Source organism: Scyliorhinus torazame, chromosome 13, assembly GCF_047496885.1.
Source record: "Scyliorhinus torazame isolate Kashiwa2021f chromosome 13, sScyTor2.1, whole genome shotgun sequence".
Taxonomy (NCBI): domain Eukaryota; kingdom Metazoa; phylum Chordata; class Chondrichthyes; order Carcharhiniformes; family Scyliorhinidae; genus Scyliorhinus; species Scyliorhinus torazame.
Window position 1 is genome coordinate 162360374 of NC_092719.1, and position 24670 is coordinate 162385043.

At 45.3% G+C, this 24670-nt stretch overlaps 1 protein-coding gene across 1 annotated transcript in view; it reads left to right on the top strand.

Annotated features, from left to right (window-relative positions):
• Positions 1-24670, top strand: part of LOC140387634 (calcium-dependent secretion activator 1-like) — a 513343-nt gene that overhangs the window by 393284 nt on the left and 95389 nt on the right. The window contains exons 5-6 of the mRNA XM_072470829.1: positions 6171-6407; positions 7219-7340. Coding sequence (XP_072326930.1) covers positions 6171-6407; positions 7219-7340 — 359 coding nt within the window. The remainder of the gene's footprint in view (positions 1-6170; positions 6408-7218; positions 7341-24670) is intronic.

A 24670-nucleotide genomic window follows, 5' to 3' on the forward strand; every position in this document is an offset into this window, starting at 1 on the left:
TAAAGAAGCAGTCTTCCGGATCAATGGACACAAGACTGGCTCGCTTTTTGTTTACGTACAGGACCACCCCCCATGCAGTGACTGGGGTAGCTCCCGCAGAACTCCTAATGGGCCGAAGACTTTGCACCCGCCTTAGTATGGTCTTCCCGGACATTGGCGCAAAAGTACGCCGCACACAAGAACGGCAGGGACAGGGATTGTCTCGGCATCGTCCGATTCGGCAGTTTGCGCCCGGTGACCCAGTATTCGTGCGGAATTTTGCTGGTGGTGCCCAATGGGTTCCTGGTGTAATCTTTCGCCAAACAGGCCCTATATCTTACCAAGTGCAAGCCCAGGGTCGTCTCCAGTGAAAACATGTAGACCACATCCGGTCCAGAAGATCATCCCCTCAAAAGATTCCCCTCCCCTGGAGCTCATTTCAACAGCCGCAAAGACCAGAAACAAGGGAAGGTAGTCCTCAAAATCTTCCACTGGTGCCTCACTCGAAGCCTGCGCAGGTCGTCACGGGACCGAATGGAGATAGAGACGCTGACATGACGGAGGCAGCAGACTCTGACTCCGAGATGGAGACACAGGATGAATCAGAGGGGAATCCTCGGGTCCACAGGCCGTGAAGGTACAACCGCGCCGTTCATCACGGAAGCGCCGGTCTCCGTCTCGTTACACGCCGCCTGATCCAGCGCCGCGTGCAAATGGCGTCCGGCCTGCGGCCAAACGAGTTTGACGCCTTCCTTCGCCAGGGTCTTCGGTGGATTCCTTGGACTTTGGGGGGGAGGGATGTTATAACCTGCCTACTTACGATTGGCTGGGGACTAATGACTATCCCACAATCCTATGGGAGTATGAACTTCCCCAATGAGGGGGGCGGAGAAACTCCTAGTATAAATAAGCTGGCCAGTTCAGGAACCACCAGGAAGGAGAAGGTAGCAAGGCAAGTTACTGCTACTGTTATATATATATATTGTTATAGTAAATAAACGTTATTATTTTGTATCCTTAAACCTCGTGCTGGATTCTTCGTGGCCCTTACAAAAATGAGGTATAAACAGGCAGTGACAGACACCCAGGTTAGCCAATCAACATACAGGATAGAACACAACCAATCACCAGACAGAACACCAGAGGGGGACTTCCAACTATAAAACACACGAGGCATCTTTCCACTGGTGACAACTGTAGTGATAGTCAGGGTGTATATATCAGTCAACACCTTCTACATGTGGATCAGAGTTAGCCTGGTCTAGTAAGTTAGAGTTAGTACACTTATAATAGTAGAGTGTCAACCCACAGCCAGCTGTGTGCATTGTTACAGAAGTTCAATAAATCGTATTGAACCAACGCCTACGTTTGGTGTATGCTTTATAGTTCATCTGCATCCTGTTGCAGTCCGTGTTACCCCAGGGTGAATAACACGACAGGGGGAACTCCATTTAGCAATGTTTAAAAGGCCGGCCAGTAAGGCATCAATCAGAAAGTGACCCGGTAGGGATCGACCGGGAAATGTGTGTACCATAATTGTAAATAAATCAAAGTTCTTTATTTTACTTGGTGTGGATTCCCCATGTCCTTAATAAAATGGGATTGTTTGAAATTTGGCATTCTTGGTTTTGTCCTGATGGCTAAAAGACAAGACGCTTTGGCAACATATCTCTAATTACAACAATGAATCACTATTTTTATAGCGATTGAAATTTAATCAAACTATAATTATTGATGAGCATTGTGCTCATTGGAATGGGTTATTCAAAGTTTACATGTGCCAGTAATGCATATCGAGAGTAAACATTTTTCTTCTACACTATCAGTCAATGATTATTCCGCACTGTTTACAAAATAATTATTTACTAGATAGAAATACTGAAGGTTGGATTTCATGTTGAGTGGGGGATTCAAAGTGTATAAGGGAGCCTGAGGAATGAATGCTTGCACCCTCTCAGGAATGGCTTAAATTAAGACTCTGGTGGCGTGTATTAGTTACCTGATAAATCTATGCTGTGTTGCGCCTACGGTGATATTGGACCCAACTTAATGCCAAACACATTGCATGTGTAAAAGCAGGAAACTGAGCTACAAAAGCATTGGCTTCTTTGAATATGTAACTGAGCTGACTTGGGCAGGCAAATTACAGGAAGAACCTTAAGCCCAGAAGAATTTGGGTAACAATCAATTCTGAGGCTGAAACTGCCACATTGGTTGTTTCATCCATATTGCTGCCAGAGAAGTTATTTTTCCACATCATGGACCCTGCAATTATGCTAAAAATGACGTGGGATTTTGGGGAATGTATTTTCTTAAAATACACTATTCCAAATAACAGAAGTGTGCATTAGCAATGATTGCAATTTCTTCTTTATTTAACATTTATTCTGGGTTAAGTAGCCAATGCAATAAAGGCTCCTGTTTGTTTAGTAATTGCCAAAATAATTCTCTCTGCTTTTTCTCATTTAAAAGACTAGTCCTTCTCCTCCCCATTACCAAATTAGACTAATCTTCTATAGTCAGCTTGAACATTTATTCAAATGTGACCAGGCTGTGGCCCTGATAGTATTATTGAGTTTCTGCTTGATTTAGAACTAAAAATAACTTTTCTGATATATGTCAAGTCCTGGTTTCGAAACCGCCATCAACTGTAGAAAGGCTATTCCACTAAAAGATACTTAAGCCTGCTGCTTTAATTCTTTTTGTGTAATGAACTTGTTCTGTTAGATCCCATTGGGAAAGCTAATAAAGGCTATATATTTCTTTAGGACATCATTAAAGCTGCAGTTGTCAAGGTCAGAAAGTCCAATCGGGACCATAAATCACCCTTTTTTCCATTCCCAGCTGCACCTTTATAGTGAACAAATAAATGAAAGTGTTAAATAAAGGAAGCATTTCCTTCAAGTTCAACTCATTGAAGAAAATCTCAGTGCTGGGTCGAAATATGTTTCTGTTATTGGCAGTGCGAAGTGCCACAATTCATAATAAAATCATTACATGCATTTATGGCCCTGAATTAACTTTACATCGGGGTTCTCCTGGTTGTTTACAATGACCTCTGTGGAAAATCTGCAGAATGCACAGCATTTGTGTCCTTTGGGGTTCCTGTGCATCTACCAAAGTTACGGTAGGTGGTTGGCAGACCCCCATAGAAATTCAACTCCAGTACTGCCTGTTCACCGAGCGGTAACCATTCTAGCACCTCTGTCACCCATCACAGATACAGGGACTATAATCAGAGTCTTTTATTCTGCAGGAGGCGGTCGCGTAGTGGTATTGGACTATAACCAGAGTCCTATGTTCTGTGGGAGGCGATGGCATAGTGGCATTGGCACTGGACTAGTAATCCAGAGACCTAGAGTGCTGTGGGGTCCGCGGTTCAAATCCCACCACTGCAGATGGTGAAATTTGAATCCAATAAAAATCTGGTGATGACGAGTGATGTTGATTGTCGTAAAAACTCATCTGGTTCACTCATGTCTTTTAGGGAAGGAAATCTGCTGTCCTTCCCTGGTCTACATGTGATTCCAGACTCACAGCAATGTGGTTGACTTTTGCTGCCCCTCAAGGACAATTAGGGATGTGCAACAAATGCTGGCACAGCCTGCAATGCTCAGGTCCCATGAACAAATGTTAAAAATCCATAAAACACACATTGTTAGCCTCGTGGTTATGATGCTGGACTGTCTGTGTTGAGTTCCAATCCTATCATGGCAAATTGTGAAATTAAATTAAATAAATCTGGAGTTAGCACCAGCTATCAAATTCTTGGAAAAATCCAACTAGTGTATGAATGTCCTTCGGAGAAGGGGGTCTGTCAACCCTGCTGTTACAACACCCTAGGCTAGTGCATGGTTAATTCCACCCCCCACCCCCCCTCCCCACACACACATAGACACACACACACATACTTGACCCGGAGTCACAACACAAGTGAAAACCAGTAATTCTTAAAAATAAATCTGATGTTTTTGGCCGTTGGAATATACTCCACTGATAATCACAATACAAATGTAAAATTTGTCTTTCTTTTCTCTTGACTGTAATTGTTGGCTGTCCAATAATTACAGTCAGCAGGTTTGTAACTTTAAACGCAATTACTGTTTATTTATAACAAGAACTATGATGCAGAAAATACAACTGGTTAACCATTTCCTAATTCCTCACTTCAACTTGCCACTCCATCCTCTGCACACATACACAAGGCACACAAATACAGAGGGGAAGAAAGGGGAGTAAAAAGGGTAAAGAGAAAAGGAGTCTTTGTTTCAGATGGGTGTTTCCAGCAGCTTGCTCCTCTTCAAACCTTGCGTTCAGTTTGAAGCTTTTACTGTAGATTCATTGAGGTCTCTGTAATTTCAGGAATAGAGCACTCACATCTTTTATGGAGAGAGGGAAAGAGTCCTGCAATTTATTCATTCAGGCTCTCTGCAGCTCCAAGAACTCTTTCTGGCGAGGGCGAGAAAGCATGTCCTTGTCTTTTTGTGTGCAGGAGTCAGACTGAAACTCCTTGGACTCTTGAGAACCATCCCACTTGGATAGGATCCAACCATCACTCCAATCATCCTTTTGGGACTTTTCATTGGCTCTCAGCCAATCAATCAAACCAAGTCCCAGCCCATTCTCTCTCTGGTGCCAAGAAGTCTGAAGCTCCTGTTCAAACGAGCAGAAACTAGCAGAGTGTTCTCTCCTGCAATTTCTGAATTCCTCATTCTCTCTGCTGCTTGACTTAAAGATACATGTCCATCAATCAAACATGGGTCAAAGATTTTAACTGCAAAACAAAAGAGGACATAAGGGATTAAACAGGAATTATCCTTACACTGTTCAGTTTACTTGACATGTGATTCCCATCCTAAACTATGGCATTGATTTTTAATAGTAATAATAATAATCTTTATTAGTGTCACAAGTAGGCTTACATTAACACTGCAATGAAGTTACTGTGAAAATCCCCTATTCGCCACATGACAGCACCTGTTAAGGTACACTGAGGGAGAATTCTAAATGTCCAATTCACCTAACAAGCACATCTTTCAGGACTTGTGGAAGGAAACCGGAGCACCCGTAGAAACCCACGCAGATATGGGAGAACATGCAGACTCCACACAGACAGTAACCCAAGCCGGGAATCAAACCCGGGTCCCTGGTGCTGTGAAGCAACAGTGCTAATGGCTGTGCTACTATGCCACTATTGATTTTGATGTTGACTGAAGAAGCCTATCAAGCAGCTAGTTGAAAGTCATCACGATGAATTCACCACTGACACAATGACTATAGCTGTTCAATGTGAAGGCCCATTGCCACCTTCTCAGGGCAATTATATTGCGATTTTCAGTGGAGTCTATTACATCATGCTCTTGACCTGTGCCTTGTAGATTGTGAACAGGCCTTGCGGGGTCAGAATTGGGGAGTCAACTCAGATTTACTTGCCTCTGACCTGCTCAGTATTTACGTGGCTGGTCCAGTTCAGTATATGGTCAATGGTAAGCCCCAAGATGTTGATAGTGGGGGATTCAGCGATGGTAATGCCATTGAATGTCAAGGGGCGATAGTTGGATTCTCCACTTGTTGGAGATATTCATTTCCTGGCACTTGCGTGATGAAAATGTTACTTACCACTTATCAGCCCAAGCCTGAATATTCTCCAGGCCTCGCTGCACATTGGCAAAGGCTTCCTCAGCATCCAAGGAGTTGCCCTGTCTGCTTTCTGTGCATCTCATTCACTAACTTTAGCCAAGAGGTAATCTAAATGATTTGGTGAATGTGTTTGCTATGATATCACGTTTTCACTTTTAATTTTTTTTCAACCTTCATGTTTGACAATATTCATTGCCCAATCCTGCTAATCATGTTGACTTCTTGGGAACAACAGCATTTTTTAAAAAAAAGTTTGAAACGGTTAAGTCACTTTGTGTAATGAATATGGAATTTGGTGATATCATTGCCAAGCCTGGTGCTGATTGCTTCTTCTGGGGAAAGTATCCTTCATGGGGTATGGTATAAGACTGTCAGATGGACAGTTGAAATTCCTTAATATGACAAGATTGGTGTGATTTCCACGTTGTCTGGATGTTTGGTTCATGAGATGTAGGAAGTAACTGTTGTGAAGAATGAGGATTATTCCATGCTTTTTGCTTTGTGTAATAAATGCAATGATATTGCATAACATTTTTCTCACTGTTTTGTAGGAACGCAAGTTTCTAAAGTTTGTGTCCAAAGAAATGGAGAACATGTTTATTGAGGAGCTTAAGTCATCTGTAAATCTACTGATGGCAAATCTGGAAAGTATGCCTGTTTCTAAAGGAGGCTCGGAATTCAAACTGCAGAAGCTGAAACGCAGTCATAATACCTCCATCATTGACATGGGAGAGGAAAATGAAAATCAGCTGTCCAAATCTGATGTTGTCCTGTCTTTTACACTTGAGGTGAGTGGATAGCAAATATTAGTTTGGTATTGTAATTTGTAAAGCTACAATAATGTAATTTGTCAAGTAAGCATTCCTTGATCTTCCCACTTTATAGCGTTGTTTGCAGCAAAATTAGGTCCTCCAAAGACAAACTGACTGGGCAGGTGGTATATTGCAGGCCTCTGGTTGGGTGGCCAACATAGTAGGTAACTTACCTACTATTTGACACACCCCAACTCCTCGGGTGAAATGTTTTCCGACAGCTGCATATTGGGAAAACTGAAGCAGTTGTCTTTGGCTCCACCACAAACTCCGTTGCATTTCAAGAAGTTGAATTAAAATAAATGACTACAAGCCATGAGAAGAAATCAGTTGAAAACTTAAATGATGAAAGTTTTGCTGCATTGGTTTAGTGAAAGTGAAGTTGAAGTTGGGAGATCTCTCGAATATATGGGTCAATTTCATTCAAGCTGGGTTGAAATAATTTCTTTTTCGGCTCTTGTGCATCTCTATTAAAATATGTTTATGTAATTTTGCACGAGTTCGAATGTGTGTGAGCCAGTGGAGTGACTCAGAAACTGACATTAATTGCATTCTCAAGGGGCTCAAAGGCTGGGAAGCAGAGAAATGAAAGTCATGCTGGTGCAGTGGCTGATGTCCCAATAAGGTGTGAATTTACCTGTACCTGACCAGTGAGTGCAGAATACTCTGTCCAAACGTTGCAGAGATATCTTCACATGTTACACTTGCACGTTTACCAACGCCAAAATGAAAAGGAGAAATGATTTGAAAGATAGAAGTTATGGTGTTAAATTATTTTGTTTTCCAGGTAGTGATCATGGAAGTGCAGGGTCTCAAGTCTTTAGCACCAAATCGCATTGTGTATTGTACAATGGAAGTGGAGGGAGGAGAGAAATTGCAAACTGATCAAGCTGAAGCTTCTAAACCAACGTGAGTGGCTTTGTAATTTTGTTTTACGCATGCAGTGGATTCATTCTTGTCTTTTTTCACCAACTAGGTATTGTGTGCCTTCTCCAGACTGGGATTCAATATGTCATGATTGCAAAATTCACAAACATACAGGGACACGCCCTGAAATATTAATGATTTCCGTTGATCCTGTGGGTCTGCAGTATACATTACACAAAACACATGTGCAGTTGCTATGTCTTAATTTATGAAGACTTGGCTAACATAGGTGAACTGGGGAATATCTATGGATGTTTTTTATATGGCTTCCAGAAGGCATTAAATAAGCCTCTCAAAAAAAACTGTTTGCTAAAGTTGAAGCTCATTAAATTGAAATAATTATTGACCTGGTTAAGAAATTGAAAGCTATAGTGAATGGGGATAATGACAGGTACTCTTAATTAATATAATGTGACCAGTTTTATCCTGCAAGGTCCTGTCATGGCCTCAATTATTCACCGTATTTGAAACAATTTAGATGACGGAATAGAAACCCACATCTCCAAATTTGCTGACAACACAGATGGACAAGATTGTAAGCAATGTGGTTGCAAGTGATATATTAATAGATTAACTGAATGGGACAAACTGGAAAATGAATTTCCGTGTAAAAAAAATTAGGTTGCCAGTTCAGAGCGAGAAAGGATAGAACGGTATACTTTCTAAATGGGGAAATCGAAAAGCAGTGGAAGTCTTCAGATCATTATAATATCATGAACAGGTACAGAAAATAATCAAAACAACTAATGGAATGCTGACCATTATATGTAAAGACTGGGGGTACAGGGTGGTAAAATCTATGCTCCAGGCATAAAAAACGCAAGCTAGACCACTGAGGCCAGTTAAACTGAGATGCTCTGAGAATGACACTTTAGAAAAGATTTATTAGCCTTGATTCGCCAAAATGTTACATGGTTGCCCAAGGAGGGATTACACAAGCCAGAGCAGCATTCCATGGAATCCAAATAATGAAGAAGCAATTTAAAAAAAAAATTTTTAGAGTACCCAATTATTTTTTTTTCCAATGAGGGGGCAATTTAGCATGGCCAATCCACCTAACATGCACATCTTTTGGGTTGTGGGGGTGAAACCCACGCAGACACAGGGAGAATGTGCAAACTCCACACGGACATTGACCCAGGGCCAGGATTCGAACCCATGTCCTCAGAACCGTAGTCCCAGTGCTAACCACTGCATCACATGCCGTCCATGAAGAGGTGATTTGATCACGATATTGAAGGGACTGATACGTAGACAAGTGGAAACTATTTCCACTGGGTGTTTAGGGCTGTGGGCACTGGAACCAGGCCTTTCGGAAGTGAGGTTGGGAAACATTTCTATGTGCAAAGATGGTGGAAGTTTGGGATTCTCTTCTGCAGGCAGGAAATGATGCTATTTGAATTGTTTGATTTAAAATCTGAGGTTGATTTTTGTTATCCAAAGATATTAAGGGATATGGGGTAAAGGCAGGAGGACAGAGTTAGGTCGCAGATAGACTATGATCTCTTCGAATGGGGAGCAGGCTGGGGTGGCTAAATGGCTTACTCCCATTTCTGTTTTCTTTGGGGCGCGTTTGGAGGACTAGGACAGATGTTGTCTTTTTATCCAACCCAAAATCGTCAAGATTAGAAATCTCCATTCGTCAGTGTGAGACTGATTCAATTTTATGGATTGAGCAGTTTCGTTGCACTGAGGGTAGATGGAACTGGAAATATCAAAAATGCAAAGATACTTATAGAAACAATTATTCATGTTGGAATTAGTAGTCACATAGAAAAATGTGGGTTGATTATAAAGAGGCACCATTTTTAAAAATGTGTTTACGGGATGTGGGTGTCGCTGGTTCGGCCAGCATTTATTGCCCATCCCTAGTTGCCCTACAGAACGTGGTGGGGAGTTGCCTTCTTGAACAGCTGCAGTCCCAGAGGTGTAGGTACACCCACTGTGCTGTTAGGGAGGGAGTTCCAGGATTTTGCCCGTGCGACAGTGAAGTAACGGCGATATATTTCCAAGACAGGATGGTGAGTGACTTGGAGGGGAACCTCTAGGTGGTGGGGGTCCCAGGTATCTGCTGCTCTTGTCCTTCTAGATGGTAGTGGTCATGGATTTGGAAGGTGCTGTCTAAGGAACCTTGGCAAGTTACTGCAGTGCATCTTGTAGACGTTGCACACAGCTGTCTTTGTTTGTCAATGGTGGAAGGTTTTAATGTAGGCGGAAGAGGGAGCAATCAAGCGGGCTGCTTTGTCCCGGATGGTGTCGAGCTTCTTGAGTGTTGTTGGAGCTGCACTCATCCAGGCAAGTGGAGAGTATTCCATTACATTCCTGACTTGTGCCTTTTAGATGGTGGACATGCTTTGGGGGGTCAGGAGATGAGTTACTTGTCGTAGGATTCTTAGCCTTTGACCTGCCCTGGTAGCCACAGTATTTTTTAAAAATATTTTATTCAAGGCAATTTCATATCAACAAACAAACACAGAAGCTGCATTTCCCATACCAGCTTACCCAAACAGGTGCCAGCTTGTGGTGATTAGGGGCTTTTCACAGTAACTTCATACTTGTGGCAATAAAAGGTGATTATTATTATTATAGAAGAACATCCATACAACTTTATAAACAACCAACACCCACTACACCCCCGCTCCCCCAATACCGGCCCCCTCTCCCAACATGTCTTCCCCATTTTAACTCTCTTTGCTGACCCCTCAAACCTCCTTAAAGAAATCAATAAACAGCTTCCACCTCCGAGTGAACCCATCCACTGACCCCCCTCAAGACAAACTTATCCTTCTCCAGCCTCTATAATTCTGTCAGGTCGCTCACCCACACACCTCAGCTCAGAGTCCTTCCACCCGAACAAGATCCGTCTCCGGGCTATCAGGGAGACAAAAGCCAAAACATTGGCTTCTCTCACCCTCTGGACTCCCAGGTCTTCCAACACCCCAAATATCAGCACCTCTGTCCTTGGGGTCACCTTCACCCCCAGCACCTCGGACATTACTTCTGTAAGCCCCTGTCAGAACCCCTTCAGGTTCGGATATGCCCAAAACATGTGGATGTGATTCACAGGCCTCCCCGCTCACTGCCCACACCTATCCTCTACCCCTTCAAAAACCTTGCCATCCTTGCTACCGTCATATGTGTCCTATGGACATTTTAAACTGACTGAGTCTTAGCCTCACACACAACGAGGATGCATTCACTCTCTGCAGGGCCTCAGCCCATGTCCCAACTCCTCCTACCACTTAATGCTTTCTATCCCCCACCCCCCCAGTCCAACAATTCCTTGTAGACCTCAAACACCTTCCCCTCCCCTTGCTGATCCCTCAACAGCATCTTATCCTGCAACCCCATGGGTGGCAGATCAGGAAAGGACAGCACTTCTCTCTTTAATAATTCCTGGACCTGCAGGTGCCTAAAATCGTTCCCCCTGGGCAGCTCGTACTCTTCCTCCAGGTTCTCTAACCTCGCAAACTTGCCCTCTGTAAACAGGTCACCAAATCGCTTTATCCCCGCTTGCCAACACCCACAAAATCTCCCGTCCGGCCCCCTTGGCGCAAACCTATGGTCATTGCAGATCGGTGCCCACACCGAAGCATTTTAGCCACAGTATTAAAATGGGAAGTCCAGTTCAGTTTCTGATCAATGGTAACCCCCAGGACGTTGATTGTAGGCGATTTAGTGATGGTAATGCCATTGAATGTCATGGGGCGATGGTTAGATCCTCTCTTGTCAGACATGGTCATTGAATGGCACTTCTGTGGTGCAAATGCAACTTGTCCAGGTCTTGCTGCATTTGGACATGGACTGCTTCATTATCTGAGGAGTCGTGAATGGTGCTGAACATTGTGCAGTCATCCACAAACATCCCCACTCGGAGCTTATGATTGAAGGGAGGTCATTGATGAAGCAGCTGAAGGTGGTTGAGCATAGATCACTCCCCTGAGGAGCTCCTGCAGTGACATCCTAGAGCTGAGGTGATTGAACTCCAACCACTACAACCATCTTCTTTTATGCCAGGTATGACTCCAACCAGCGGAGAATTTCCCCCCTAATTTCCATTGACTCCAGTTTAGCTAGGGCTCCTTGATGCCATACTCAGTCAAATGCTGCCTTGATGTCAAGGGCAGTCACTCTCACCTCACCTCTGGCATTCAAGCTCTTTTGTCCATGTTTGAACCAAGGCTTTGATGAGGTCAGGAGCTGAGTGACCCTGGTGGAACCCAAACTGAGCATCCGTGAGCAGGTTATTGTTGAGTAAATGCCACTTGATAGCACTGTTGATGACTCCTTCCATCATTTTGCTGATGCTTGAGAGGAGACTGATAGGGCGGTAACTGACTGGGTTTGTCCTGTTTCCTGTGTACAGGACACATCTCGGCAAGTTTCCACATTGCCGTGTAGATGCCAGTGTTGTAGCTGTACTGGAACAGTTTGGCTAGGGGTGCGGCAAGACCTGCAGCACACGCCTTCAATAATATTGCTGGAAAATTATCGGGGCCCATTGCATTTGCAGTATCCGGTGCCTTCAGCTGATTTTTGATATCACATGGAGTGAATCGTATTGGCTGAAGCCACACCTGTGATGCTGGGGACCTCCGGAGATGGATCATCCACTCAGTACTTCTGGCTGAAGATTGTTTTGAATGCCTCAGCCTTCTCTTTTACACATATGCGCTGGACTCCTCTATCTTTGAGGATGGAGATATTTGTGTTAGCTCCTCCTCCAGTGAGTTGTTTAATTGTCCACCACCATTCACAGCTGGATGTGGCAGAACTGCAGAGTTAAATCTGATGCGTTTGTTGTGGAAACGCTTAGCTCTGTCCATTATTTACTGCTTATGCTGTTTGGCACACAAGTAGCCTTGTTCTAGCTTCACCCGATTGACACCTCATTTTTGGTATGCCTGATGCTGCTTCTGACATGCTCTCCTGCACTTTCATTGATCCAGGGTTGATCCCTGACTTGGTGGTAATGGTAAAATGAGAGAAAAGCTGGGCCACAAAGTTGCAGATTGTGGTTGAATGCAATTCTGTTGCTGTTGATGGCACAGCACCTCATGGATGCCCAGACTTGAGTTGCTAGATCTGTTCGAAATCTATCTCATTTAGCACGGTAGTAGTGCCACATAACATGATGGAGGGTATCCTCAATGGATTTCTAAAGGGGAAATCATGTTTAACGAACTTGCTCGAATTTTTGAATAGGTACCAGAAAGGGTCAATGAGGGAAATGCAGATGGACTTTCAAAAGGCACTCGAAACAATGCTACACAACAAAATAAAAGGGATAGTAACAACATGGAGACAAAATTGGCTGAGTAATGGGAAACAGGGTAACGCTCAATGAATATGTCTGGGGTTGGAGGATGTTTATAGTTGTGTTCCGCAGGAATTGGTATCGAGACTCATCCGTTCCCTGGTATGTATTAATGATCTAGATCTTAGTTTGCAGGAGACAATTTCAAAGTTTGTGGATGACACAAAACTTGGAAATATTGTACACTGTGAGGAGGGCAGTGTGCAACTTCAAACCGACAAGTTGGTGAGTGGTCCGATAGGGGACAGATGGAGTTCAAAGCGGAGAAGTGTGAGGTGATGCATTTTGGTGGAAAGAAGATGGACAGACGATATAAAGTAAAGGGTAAAAGTCTTAAGGAGTGCAGGGGCAGAGGGACCTGGTCTATATGTGCATAGATTATTGAAAGTTGTAGGACAAGTGGAGAGAGCAGTTAATAAAGAATACAGCATCCTGGGCTTTGCTAATAAGGTCATAGAGTACAAGAGCAAGGAGATTATGCTGACCCAATACCAGGCACTATAGGGTGCTAGACTATCGAGAGGATGTGAATACACTGGAGAGCGTGGAAAACAGGTTTACAAGATTGGCTCGAGGGATGAGGATAGATTAGAGAGGTTGGGATGGTTCTCCTCGGAGAGAAGAAGACTAAGAGGAGATTTGATGGAGGTGTACAAAATTATGAGGGGGCTGGACACAGTAGATAGGGAGAAACTGTTCCCGTTTCGTAAAAGGATCAAAAACAAGAGGGCGCACAGATTTAATGTGATTTGCAAAAGAAGCAGATGTGACATGAGAGAAAACATTTTCACACAGCGAGTGGTTCAGCTCTGGAATGCACTTCCTGGAAGTGTGGTGGAGGCAGGTTCCATCGAGGCATTCAAGAGGGTATCTGAGGATTGAATAGAAACCATGTGCAGGATTATGGGGAAAAGACAGGGGAGTGGCACTAAGTCACAATGCTCATTTGGAGAGCTGGTAAAGACACGATGAGCTGAATGGCCTCCATTGACGCCATGACAATTCTGTGAATCTGTAACTGGAAGGCACAGCCTCAGAGGCTGAGATTAAGAAATGTTGTCAGAGTGATAAACGACCTATAGGTACGTTATGATACGGTGTTTCTAACTCACAAATGCTACCTCTTCACGATAAGCATGCGTTTTTGAAATAATATTCTTTAGCTTTCAAAATTAGTTTCAATATGATTTATCATTTAAACAGGATCATGTTTCATTGTTGAGAACCCTTTGATAGAAATTCAGATACATTTTGTCTCGAAACATGGCATCTGAAAAATACAGTTATCAAAACATAAACAACACAGTTCATGTTTGGCTATTCTTCGTCCCATAAGACAATGAGTGGAATTTTAGTTGCCCTGACAGACATGCAGTTAAAATGGATTGGATGGAATGCGCACTCCATTCTGCTTTTAAAATGGTTAATTTTTCACTTGTTTGAGGGATCAGATGATGACTAAATTCACACTTTATTATTGTTTCAGACACTGCATATTCTAGTTTTCTGGTAAAAGTTGGGACTTGCAGACTGCACTGACAAATATAGAGGGCAGGATTCTCCCGAGCGGGGTCGGGCCGGAGAATCGCCGCCACCGGCCTGTATCGCGCCACACCGCCCCGACGCCCCTCCAGCGATTCTCCGCCCGGGATGGGCCGAACGGCCGTACTGAAAAACCCAAGTCCCGCTGGCGCGTTCTAACCTGGTCTTACCCGGCGGGACCTTGGCGTGGAAGGGTTCGGGGGCGGCCTATGGGGGAGGGATGGGGGGTCCGACCCCAGGGGGGACCTCCGCTGTGGCCTGGCCCGCGATTGGTGCCCACCAATCGGTGGGCCAGCCTCTCGGGCTGGGGGTCTCCTTTGTTCCGCGCCGGCCCCAGTAAGCCTATGCCATGTTGCGTCGGGACCGGCGGGGAGAAGGGAGGCACCGCGCATGCGTGGAAATCGCGCCGGTCCCACTGCGCATGCGCCGTTGGCTCCGGTGCCACTGCACATGCACGGACCCCTGTGGGGGCCAGAATTACTGATCCTGAGGCCATGTTGACGCCGTAGGGAAACGCGACGGCGTTTACGACAGCGTCAACACTTAGCCTCAGGATCGGAGAACCCCACCCAGAATGTTTTGTTCCCCTTTTGTGAAATAGATTTGTTTTCAATGTTAATTTTCAGGATCATAATCCATTTGAGCTTTTACTTAAATATCATCCTAGATTTGCAGCAAGTCAAAAGGCAAATAGCTTGGTTAGCACAGTTTCAAATTAATACTGTGTTGCGATAATTTATGGATTTGAATCATTTCGTACTCCTAAACTCTGCTAAATTGCATATTGGTTTAATTAAGCTCAAAATTATTCTGTGCTGTAAGAACAGAATCACAAGTTTTGCAGCTTATTTACACATTTGTTCCTCTTGCGTTGTGAATATTTAAACTACTGGGATTTTGAGAGCAATGAAATGTGTTGTGGCCTGCAAATAATTTCTGAAAAAACTCAGCTCTGATCATTAAGTGTTGGGATGTAGGAATAATTTGCTACTTTCCAAATATGGATGGTAATTATCGTATTGCTTCTTATTGATGTACATGGTGAAGTGGTTGCAGTTGCAGAGACAATTATTAACTGAAAGTGTTGCATTGCAGACCTTTTTGATTTATCCTTGCTGGCTCCACATCTAAAACCTGCAATGAAATGCCTGCTCATCAAAGACTGAATGGTCTTTATATGTGTGTAAAGCACTTTGATTTTGATTTTTGATTTGATTTATTGTCACATGTACCGAAGTACAGTGAAAAGTATTTTTCTGCGGTCGATTAATGTACACAGTACGTACATAGTCGACACAAGAATAATCAACAGCGAACATTGACAAATGGTACATCGACCATTGGACTTGAGGTCTGCACTGGTATTACCACATGCAGTTCTTGGTTTTACACAGTCTATTTCAATTTTTTCTTTCACTCCCTTCCTCCAGCCCCCGCTTCATTGTGTTCCCCCCCCCTACTGTCTCACCTTGTTCAACTCACTGGGAGGCTGCTCCCACATTTCTTCATTTCTGAATCTCGGCTGTCTGTGGTGTTAGGTATTCAACCTTGTGCATCACTATAGCAGACTCCAATTTGATCCCTACCTGATGTCTATGTGGTGTAGTTTCAAGATGTCCTTGCTGAACAATAATATTGCCAATTGAAAAGCTTCCGTTGATGCTAAATATGCTAGGAATAGTTTACTCAGACGAGGAATTGAACCAGCAATCTTCTTGGAATGTGTGTTCATCACCACACTGCTTTAACCAATTGAACTATCAAGGGAGCAGAATTAACTTGTTCCTAAACCCACGTCATAGCAATCTGGTACAACATTGACTAGCCCAACATATTGTGGTGGATGCAGGTGTTCTCAAGATGATGCCTTGGATTCTGGGAGGTAATGAGGCAGTTATTTATCTTTCAATTTCTGTTATTCATTTGCAGAAAACACACTGACCCAGTCAATAGTTCAACAGCGAAAAATTGCATTTAGGTGCCACTGAATGACTTTCCCTGGATATTTTTTGATGGTATATTTTGAATATTTAGCGCCAAGGTTTATAACATTTCAGATTAAAAGACAATTCACGCTCTTATTTGGCTATCAAAGCATGCACACCAATGGCTCAAAAACTTCAAAACTTGTGATAATTATCTGGAGTATATAAAATAGATTTGTGAGGTGCTGTTTGTGGAGTATTTACCTGGGATTGCATTTGGCTATGTAGCACAGAAACAGGCCATTCAGCCAGCCTTTCTGCTCCACTCAATCCTCCTCCCATATTTTTTTCCTCATCTAAATCTGACATTGTGACCCTCTATTCCCGCCTCTCTCATCTGCTTGTCTCCCTTCTCCGTTAATGCAGCTCTAGTATTGTTTGGACAGGGGAGGGTTGATAAGGATAGTTCTCCTTTTTCCACCTCTCGATTGACCGAAGTCCGTGTGGTGATGTGCCTCAATGTAAATACATGTAGGCTAGCTAGACACTAGAGGGAGCACAAGAGACATCACACACACACACTCAACCAATAGATCAAGTAGATAGGACACGACCAATAGACATTCACGATACACAAGGAGGTGACACGACCACAGGGGGGCATTACACCAACCCATATATAAAGTACACCACACACATGATCTGTCTCTTTCCAGTGGAGACAGTCAGTGAGTACAGACACAGGGTTGATTCAATATTAGACAAGGAAGCCGCTTATGTTACATCTACAACAGAACAAATCATGGTACCAGGATTGAACTGTTTCAATCCAGATAGCCATACCTCAGCGTACAGTGACAACCAGCAACGATACTCAGGCAAGATGTTCAGGATCCGGGTTCCGTAGCAGCTCCAGTGCCACGGTGATCTCTGCGAAAACTGGCGGGCATTCCGGCAAAAGTTTGAAATCTTCCTGGTGGCAGCCGAACTAGAAGAAGTGGCTGATCCTGAAAAAACAGAGCTTCTCCTCACCATCGCCGGTGCCAGAGCAGAAGAAATCTTTTAAAAATTCAAGTTCTCCAAGGGGCAAAACAGGAGCGACTTTCAGGCAGTCCTGGATAAATTCGGCAAGTACTGTGAGGAAAACACACTCCAACCAGCAAGAAAAGGTAAGAGAAGCGCCAGTACAGGGTTGATTCAATATTAGACCCACCACGTGGATTGCAGCAGCTGGTTAGTCAGTCTGGGTAGCTATAGTAAGATTAGCAGTAGTGTCGAACCCGAGTAATAGAAGTGTAAATAGTTTAATAAACGTGTTGAAGTTATCTCCACGTCTGAACCTTCCTTTGTCAAGTGCACCACAAGGAAGTCGCTTATGTTACACCAACAACATAACAAATCAGTCAGTGTGTTTTTCGAAGAGAAATAAGTCTTATAACCCCATGAGTACGATAACTGTCAGCAACACGCATGTGGCAGGTTTTCTCAAACATTTTTTAAAAGAAAGATAATTTTTTATTGCTCAACATCTAAATATATATGCAATCAGACCCACCTGCAGAGTCATATAGACATACTAAACATCCACTGCACTCAAAGTACAATTGAAGTCCTGTAGCAAAACCCTGGTCTAGTTCCTCGGGTAGAGAGGTCACGGTCAACCGGAATTTTCTGGCAATTGGTGTTTCTTTGGCAGACTCATGTTCGTATGCTGTTCTAAATGATTCATCCTCAATGCTCCAAAATGTTGTGCCTTATTAAATCTCCAGTGGTGGGCATGTGCAGAAAACTAAGCGTGAGTCCCAAAGTCTGAATCTCACCAGAGGGAAAACAAGTCAGGATTTACCAGCCCCCCCCCCCCCCCCGCGATGGTGGGCTAGCTTACCTGCTGACAGTACGAAGTCTTACAACACCAGGTTAAAGTCCAACAGGGTTGTTTCGATGTCAATAGCTTTCGGAGCGCTGCTCCTTCCTCAGGTGAATGAAGAGGTATGTTCCAGAAACACATATAAAGACAAATTCAAAGATGCCAAACTATGCTTGGAATGCGACCATTAGCAGGTGATTAAATCTTTACAGATCCAGAGATGGGGTAACCCCAGGTTAAAGAGGTGTGAATTACATCAAGCCAGGACAGTTCGTAGGATTTCGCAGGCCAGATGGTGGGGGATGAATGTAATGTGACATGAATCCCAGGTCCCGGTTGAGGCCGCACTCATGTGTGCGGAACTTGGCTATAAGTTTCTGCTCGGCGATTCTGCGTTGTTGCGCGTCCTGAAGGCCGCCTGGGATATTGTGTTCACCCCAGTCCAACGCCGGCATCTCCACATCATGGTTACCTGCTGACATGTTGAGAACCACACTTACATGTATTATCATGTCATGAATACTCAATGAATATGCAAATCTCTAGACTGGCATTCTCCCTCCCAATTACCTGCCATGCCAGCGGGAAATTCATAGAATGAAAGAATCAGAGAATCTCTACACTGTGCTGAAGTGTTGGGTGCTCTGCTACACAGACGAACCAACACGGTTGCGAATGGTACAACTCAGTTTTATTACTAACATATATTTACAGTTGTATACTGTTTACTGAGGTTCGATCATAACCCTTGAATCTGTGGACCTACTCCTAATTCTATCTTGTAATGGCACTCAGCACATGGTGGATGTCTGACTGGCTTGCTATGAGCTCTGTGTCCTGAGCTGTCTCGTCCTCGAGTGCCCAGGAAGTGTCGTGTTCCCTGTTTTGTACTGTGTGTGCTCTTGCCTGTGATTGGCTGTCGTGTTGTGTGTGTGTTGATTGGTCCGTTGATCTGTCCATCAGTATGTATGTATGTATGTGCTATGATGTATACCTGTATATCATGACATGTGCCACCTTGCCACTTTGAATCACCAACAGATATAAGTTGCCTGGAGCTGTCCACCTTCACTTTGCATGTGACTTCAAAGTGAGAGCAACATTCACAGTCGATCTGCAATAGCACTGCTCTGAGTTGTCAGCGATACCAAAACTGCTGTGTCGGGCAAGACTGGTGGAGAAGTCTCGTGGGAGCTGCCCATAGTAGGTGCCCCTTGTGTCCAGTGGGTCTTAGGTATTTAGTGATGCTGCTCACGCTGGGTGCTTCGGAGGTCCAATGCGTGATGTTCATGGTGGGTGTCTCGGGTGTTTAGTGGGTGCTGCTCACAGTGGGTACCTCGGCTATCTAGTGGGTGCTGTTCATAGTGGATGCCATGGGTGTCTAGTGGATGCTGCTCACGGTGGGTCTTTCGGGTATATATTGGGTGCTGCTCACAGTGGGTGCCTCGGGTATGTAGTATGTGCTGCTCACTCTGGGTGCCTCGTGTATCCAATGGGTACTGCTCACAGTGGGTGCCTCAGATATGTAGTGGATGTTGTTCATGGTCGGTGTCTCTGGTGTCTTGTGGGTGCCCCTGGTGTGTAGTGGGTGCTGCTCACGGTGGGTGCCTCAGGTGTCTGATGGGTGCTGCTCAGGATGGGTGCCTTGGGTGTCAGGTGGATGCTGCTCACAGGTTTCTTGGGTGTCTGGTGGGTGCTGCTCAGGGTGGGTGCCTTGGGTGTCTGGAGGGTGCTGCTCAGGGTGGGTGCTTTGGGTGTCTGGTGGGTGCTGCTCAGGGTGGGTGTCTTGGGTGTCTGGTGGATGCTGCCCAGGGTGGACACCTCGGGTTTCTGGTGGCTGCTGCTCAAAGTGGGTGCTGTTGCTAACTTTTGCCTTAGTTTAATTGCTCTGTTTTATCACCTTTGCTCTTGAGTCGCCAGGTATCATTCTGATACCGCCACGTGGTTCAAGTCCGAGTAATGATCAATAATCCAATACGCCACTTAGTAAGAGTTAAATCAAAGCACATTTATTATATACAGCAATCAATACTCATGCATAAATTCTACGTCTAAGCTACTTCCTACAACTAACAGGCCAATACTTAACTTGGAAATAGCCCACCAGGTCAGGGAAATGAATGGCCTTTCGTTCGGGTTCTGAGCCTGCGGGATTCGAAGCTGGTACAGATTGATAGCTAGGAGTGCCTATCTCATGCAGGCGGGGAAGGCCCCGGGACCGGATGGATTCCCAGTTGAATTTTACAGGAAATATGTGGACTTACTCGCCCCGCTACTGATGAGAACCTTTAACGAGGCGAGGGAAAGGGGACAGCTGCCCCCGACTATGTCAGAGGCAACGATATTGCTTCTCCTAAAGAAGGAAAAAGACCCGCTGCAATGCGGGTCCTATAGGCCTCCTGAACGTAGACGCTAAGATTCTGGCCAAGGTAATGGCAATGAGGATAGAGGATTGTGTCCCGGGGTGGTCCATGAGGACCAAACTGGGTTTGTGAAGGGGAGACAGCTGAATACGAATATACGGAGGCTGCTAGGGGTAATGATGATGCCCCCACCAGAGGGGGAAGCGGAGATAGTGGTGGCGATGGATGCCGAGAAAGCATTTGATAGAGTGGAGTGGGATTATTTGTGGGAGGTGTTGAGGAGATTTGGCTTTGGAGATGAGTATATTAGATGGGTACAGCTGCTGTATAGGGCCCCGATGGCGAGCGTGGTCACGAATGGACGGGGGTCTGCGTATTTTCGGCTCCATAGAGGGACGAGGCAGGGATGTCCTCTGTCCCCATTATTGTTTGCACTGGCGATTGAGCCCCTGGCAATAGCATTGAGGGGTTCCAGGAAGTGGAGGGGAGTACTCAGGGGAGGAGAAGAACACCGGGTATCTCTGTATGCGGACGATTTGTTGTTGTATGTGGCGGACCCAGCGGAGGGGATGCCAGAGATAATGCAGATACTTGGGGAGTTTGGAGAATTTTCAGGATATAAACTGAACATGGGGAAAAGTGAGTTGTTTGTGGTGCACCCAGGGGAGCAGAGCAGAGAAATAGAGGACTTACCGCTGAGGAAGGTAACAAGGGACTTTCGCAATTTGGGGATCCAGATAGCCAAGAATTGGGGTACATTGCATAGGTTAAATTTAACGCGGTTGGTGGAACAGATGGAGGAGGACTTCAAGAGATGGGACATGGTATCCCTGTCATTGGCAGGGAGGGTGCAGGCGGTTAAAATGGTGGTCCTCCCGAGATTCCTCTTTGTGTTTCAGTGCCTCCCGGTGGTGATCACGAAGGCTTTTTTCAAAAGGATTGAGAAGAGTATCATGAGTTTTGTGTGGGCCGGGAAGACCCCGGGAGTGAGGAAGGGATTTTTGCAGCGTAGTAGGGATAGCGGGGGGCTGGCACTACCGAGCCTAAGTGAGTACTACTGGGCCGCCAATATCTCAATGGTATGTAAGTGGATGGGAGAAGAGGAGGGAGCGGCGTGGAAGAGATTGGAGAGGGCGTTCTGCAGGGGGACTAGCCTAAAAGCTATGGCGACGGCGCCGTTGCCGTTCTCGCCGAACAAATACACCACAAGCCCGGTGGTGGTGGCTACTCTGAAAATTTGGGGGCAGTGGAGACGGCATAGGGGAAAGACGGGAGCCACGGTGTGGTCCCCGATAAGAAATAACCATAGGTTTGCTCCGGGGAGAATGGATGGGGGATTTGGAACATGGCAAAGAGCAGGAGTAACACAATTGAGAGATCTGTTTGTAGATGGGACGTTTGCAAGTCTGGGAACGCTGACCGAAAAATATGGGTTGCCCCAAGGGAATGCATTCCGGTATATGCAACTGAGGGCTTTTGCGAGGCAACAGGTGAGGGAATTCCCGCAGCTCCCGACGCAGGAGGTGCAGGACAGAGTGATCTCAAAGACATGGGTGGGGGACGGTAAGGTATCAGACATATATAGGGAAATGAGGGACGAGGGGGAGATTATGGTAGATGAGCTGAAAGGGAAATGGGAAGAAGAGCTGGGGGAGGAGATTGAGGAGGGGCTGTGGGCTGATGCCCTAAGTAGGGTAAACTCATCGTCCTCGTGTGCCAGGCTAAGCCTAATACAATTTAAGGTGTTACACAGGGCGCATATGACTGGAGCACGGCTCAGTAAATTTTTTGGAGTAGAGGATAGGTGTGCGAGATGGTCGAGAAGCCCAGCGAATCACACCCACATGTTCTGGTCATGTCCGGCACTACAGGGGTTTTGGGTGGGGGTGACAAAGGTGCTTTCGAAGGTGGTGGGGGTCCAGGTCGAACCAAGCTGGGGGTTGGCTATATTCGGGGTTGCAGAAGAGCCGGGAGTGCAGGAGGCGAAAGAGGCTGATGTTTTGGCCTTTGCGTCCCTAGTAGCCCGGCGCAGGATACTGTTGATGTGGAAGGAAGCCAAGCCCCCGGGTGTGGAGACCTGGATAAATGACATGGCAGGGTTTATAAAGCTGGAACGGATTAAGTTCGTCCTAAGGGGATCGGCTCAAGGGTTCACCAGGCGGTGGCAACCGTTCGTCGAATACCTCACAGAAAGATAGATGGAATGGAAAAGAAGAAGACAGCAGCAGCAACCCAGGCCGGGGGGGGGGGGGGGGGGGGGGGTTGGGAGGGGGGAGGGGGAGGAACCAGAAGGACTCTCAGGGATGTTAGTGTATAAGTATAATATGTATAGGTTGTTGTTATAGGTAATTGTATACTGGACTGTTGAATTGTATTTTTGGAGAGTATTTATTTGGGACAAGGCAGTTGCCATTTAGTTTTGTTTTTTTAATTTTGATGTTGTTTATATATTATTTATTTCTTGTTTAAAAAACTGGCCATTGTTATTTATATTGTTATATTACTGTGTAAAAGATACACAATGTACTGTTATGGTTGGCCAAAAATTTTGAATAAAATATATTTTTAAAAAAAGGAGTGCCTATCTCGTTGCGAGCGTTGAAGTAAGACTTACTGGATGTTTTGCGATGGCTGGACCGGTCACTGTCAAGGGTTGGTCTGCGTTGCTGAGTGACCCGGTCAGAAGAAGAAGCAGAAGGGTGCAGGAAGATGCAGAAGGGGTAGCAGAAGGATCAATTTGAACTTGGGGCTCTATTCTTATAGTCCCCAGGGGCTTCCCGCCTTTCGGGGCGGACCCTGTACCTGGTTCCAAGTGATTGGACTTTGTCCCAATCACTTGGTTCGATATTCTCCAATGCTGGAGCGATTCCTTGATAGATGGGTGGTCTTGAGGTGATCGTTCACCTCCCTTTGTGGAGGCTTCTGTTGGCGCCGATGAGTCTGGGTTGGCTTTGTGTCTAAAATGTTGCACATTGTTCCCGGGGATTGCTCATTAGTATGCAGATGGCTGGTGTTTTGTTGTGCTGATGGTTACTGGTATCGATCTTGTCTGGCCTTCCCAGAGGTGAATACACAGTTTACCTGTAGCTGCTTGTTTTAGTCCTGTTGGCTGATTTTCCCATCAGCCTTTGCCGTTCGCCATTTTCAATCGGGGTTAGCCATTCTAAATCGGGAGTTAGCCATTTTAACTGGCTACATTGCCTTGGGTGTCTGGTGGGTGCTGCTCACGGTGGGTGCCTTGGGTGTCTGGTGGCTGCTGCTCAGAGTGGGTGCCTTGGGTGTCTGGTGGGTGCTGCTCACGGTGGGTGCCTTGGGTGTCTGGTGGCTGCTGCTCAGAGTGGGTGCTGCTCAGGGTGGGCGCCTTGGGTATCTGGTGGCTGCTGCTCAGAGTGGGTGCCTCGGGTGTCTGGTGGGTTCTGCTCACAATGGGCCAAGCTGTAGGCAGCTGCCTCTTAGGATTTTTATCTCAGGGTTTTAGCTGCCACGAGACTAACCAACCCAAGTGGTCAGATGGGACACAGGTCCAGGGCCTAGTGAAATGGCAATGTCTGCAGGTGACCTTGATAGGGCTGCTCACTATCCATTAAGATGCCAGGGATGCTCTCTTCCCCTTAGGGCTCCAACCCTGTGTGGGTGTACAAGGGGTGACTCCAGGCAGAAGTGCCAGAGCTGCAAACAGCAGTGACTACCCATCAGGGCACATTTAGACACCCAGGGAAATATTTGTGAATCTTAGGTTCACTGGGGAGCTATTGGTTTCAAAAACAAGATGCCCTTTTATTCTTTTTTATTCATGGAAGTTAATTATTGTAATGAATTTAAGTCGGCTGCCTGCAAAATTCAATGGCATCAGTGATTCCCATAAGATGTGTGAGCATCGTGGTTTTCTGGTCATTGACTGACACAGCCCTGTATCTACCTGTCATCAGCATAACCAGCATAACCAGGCGATGTTGAAATACAAAAATTCCTTACAATCTGAACAGGATACATGCTTGTGGGTTTTTTTCAATCTTCATCGGCAGAACAAATTAATTAGATGAAGCAAAATATGGTTCAGGTCACAAGGTGCTTTATTCCACAGCAAGGTGGGAGCAGAGCCATTTAGTTTAAACAATGCAGCGAAGATTACAGTGTTGCTGCTACCAATGGCTTGCTCATGTAGCCACATCAGAACCTTACATCAGTACAAATTAGACTGTAATCAGCAAATTCATTGAGATCATGTTACAGGCGTGCACCTCACGTCTTGTCAGCTGCTGTTTTATGATCACAGTACAATGTCTACTCACAGTTTA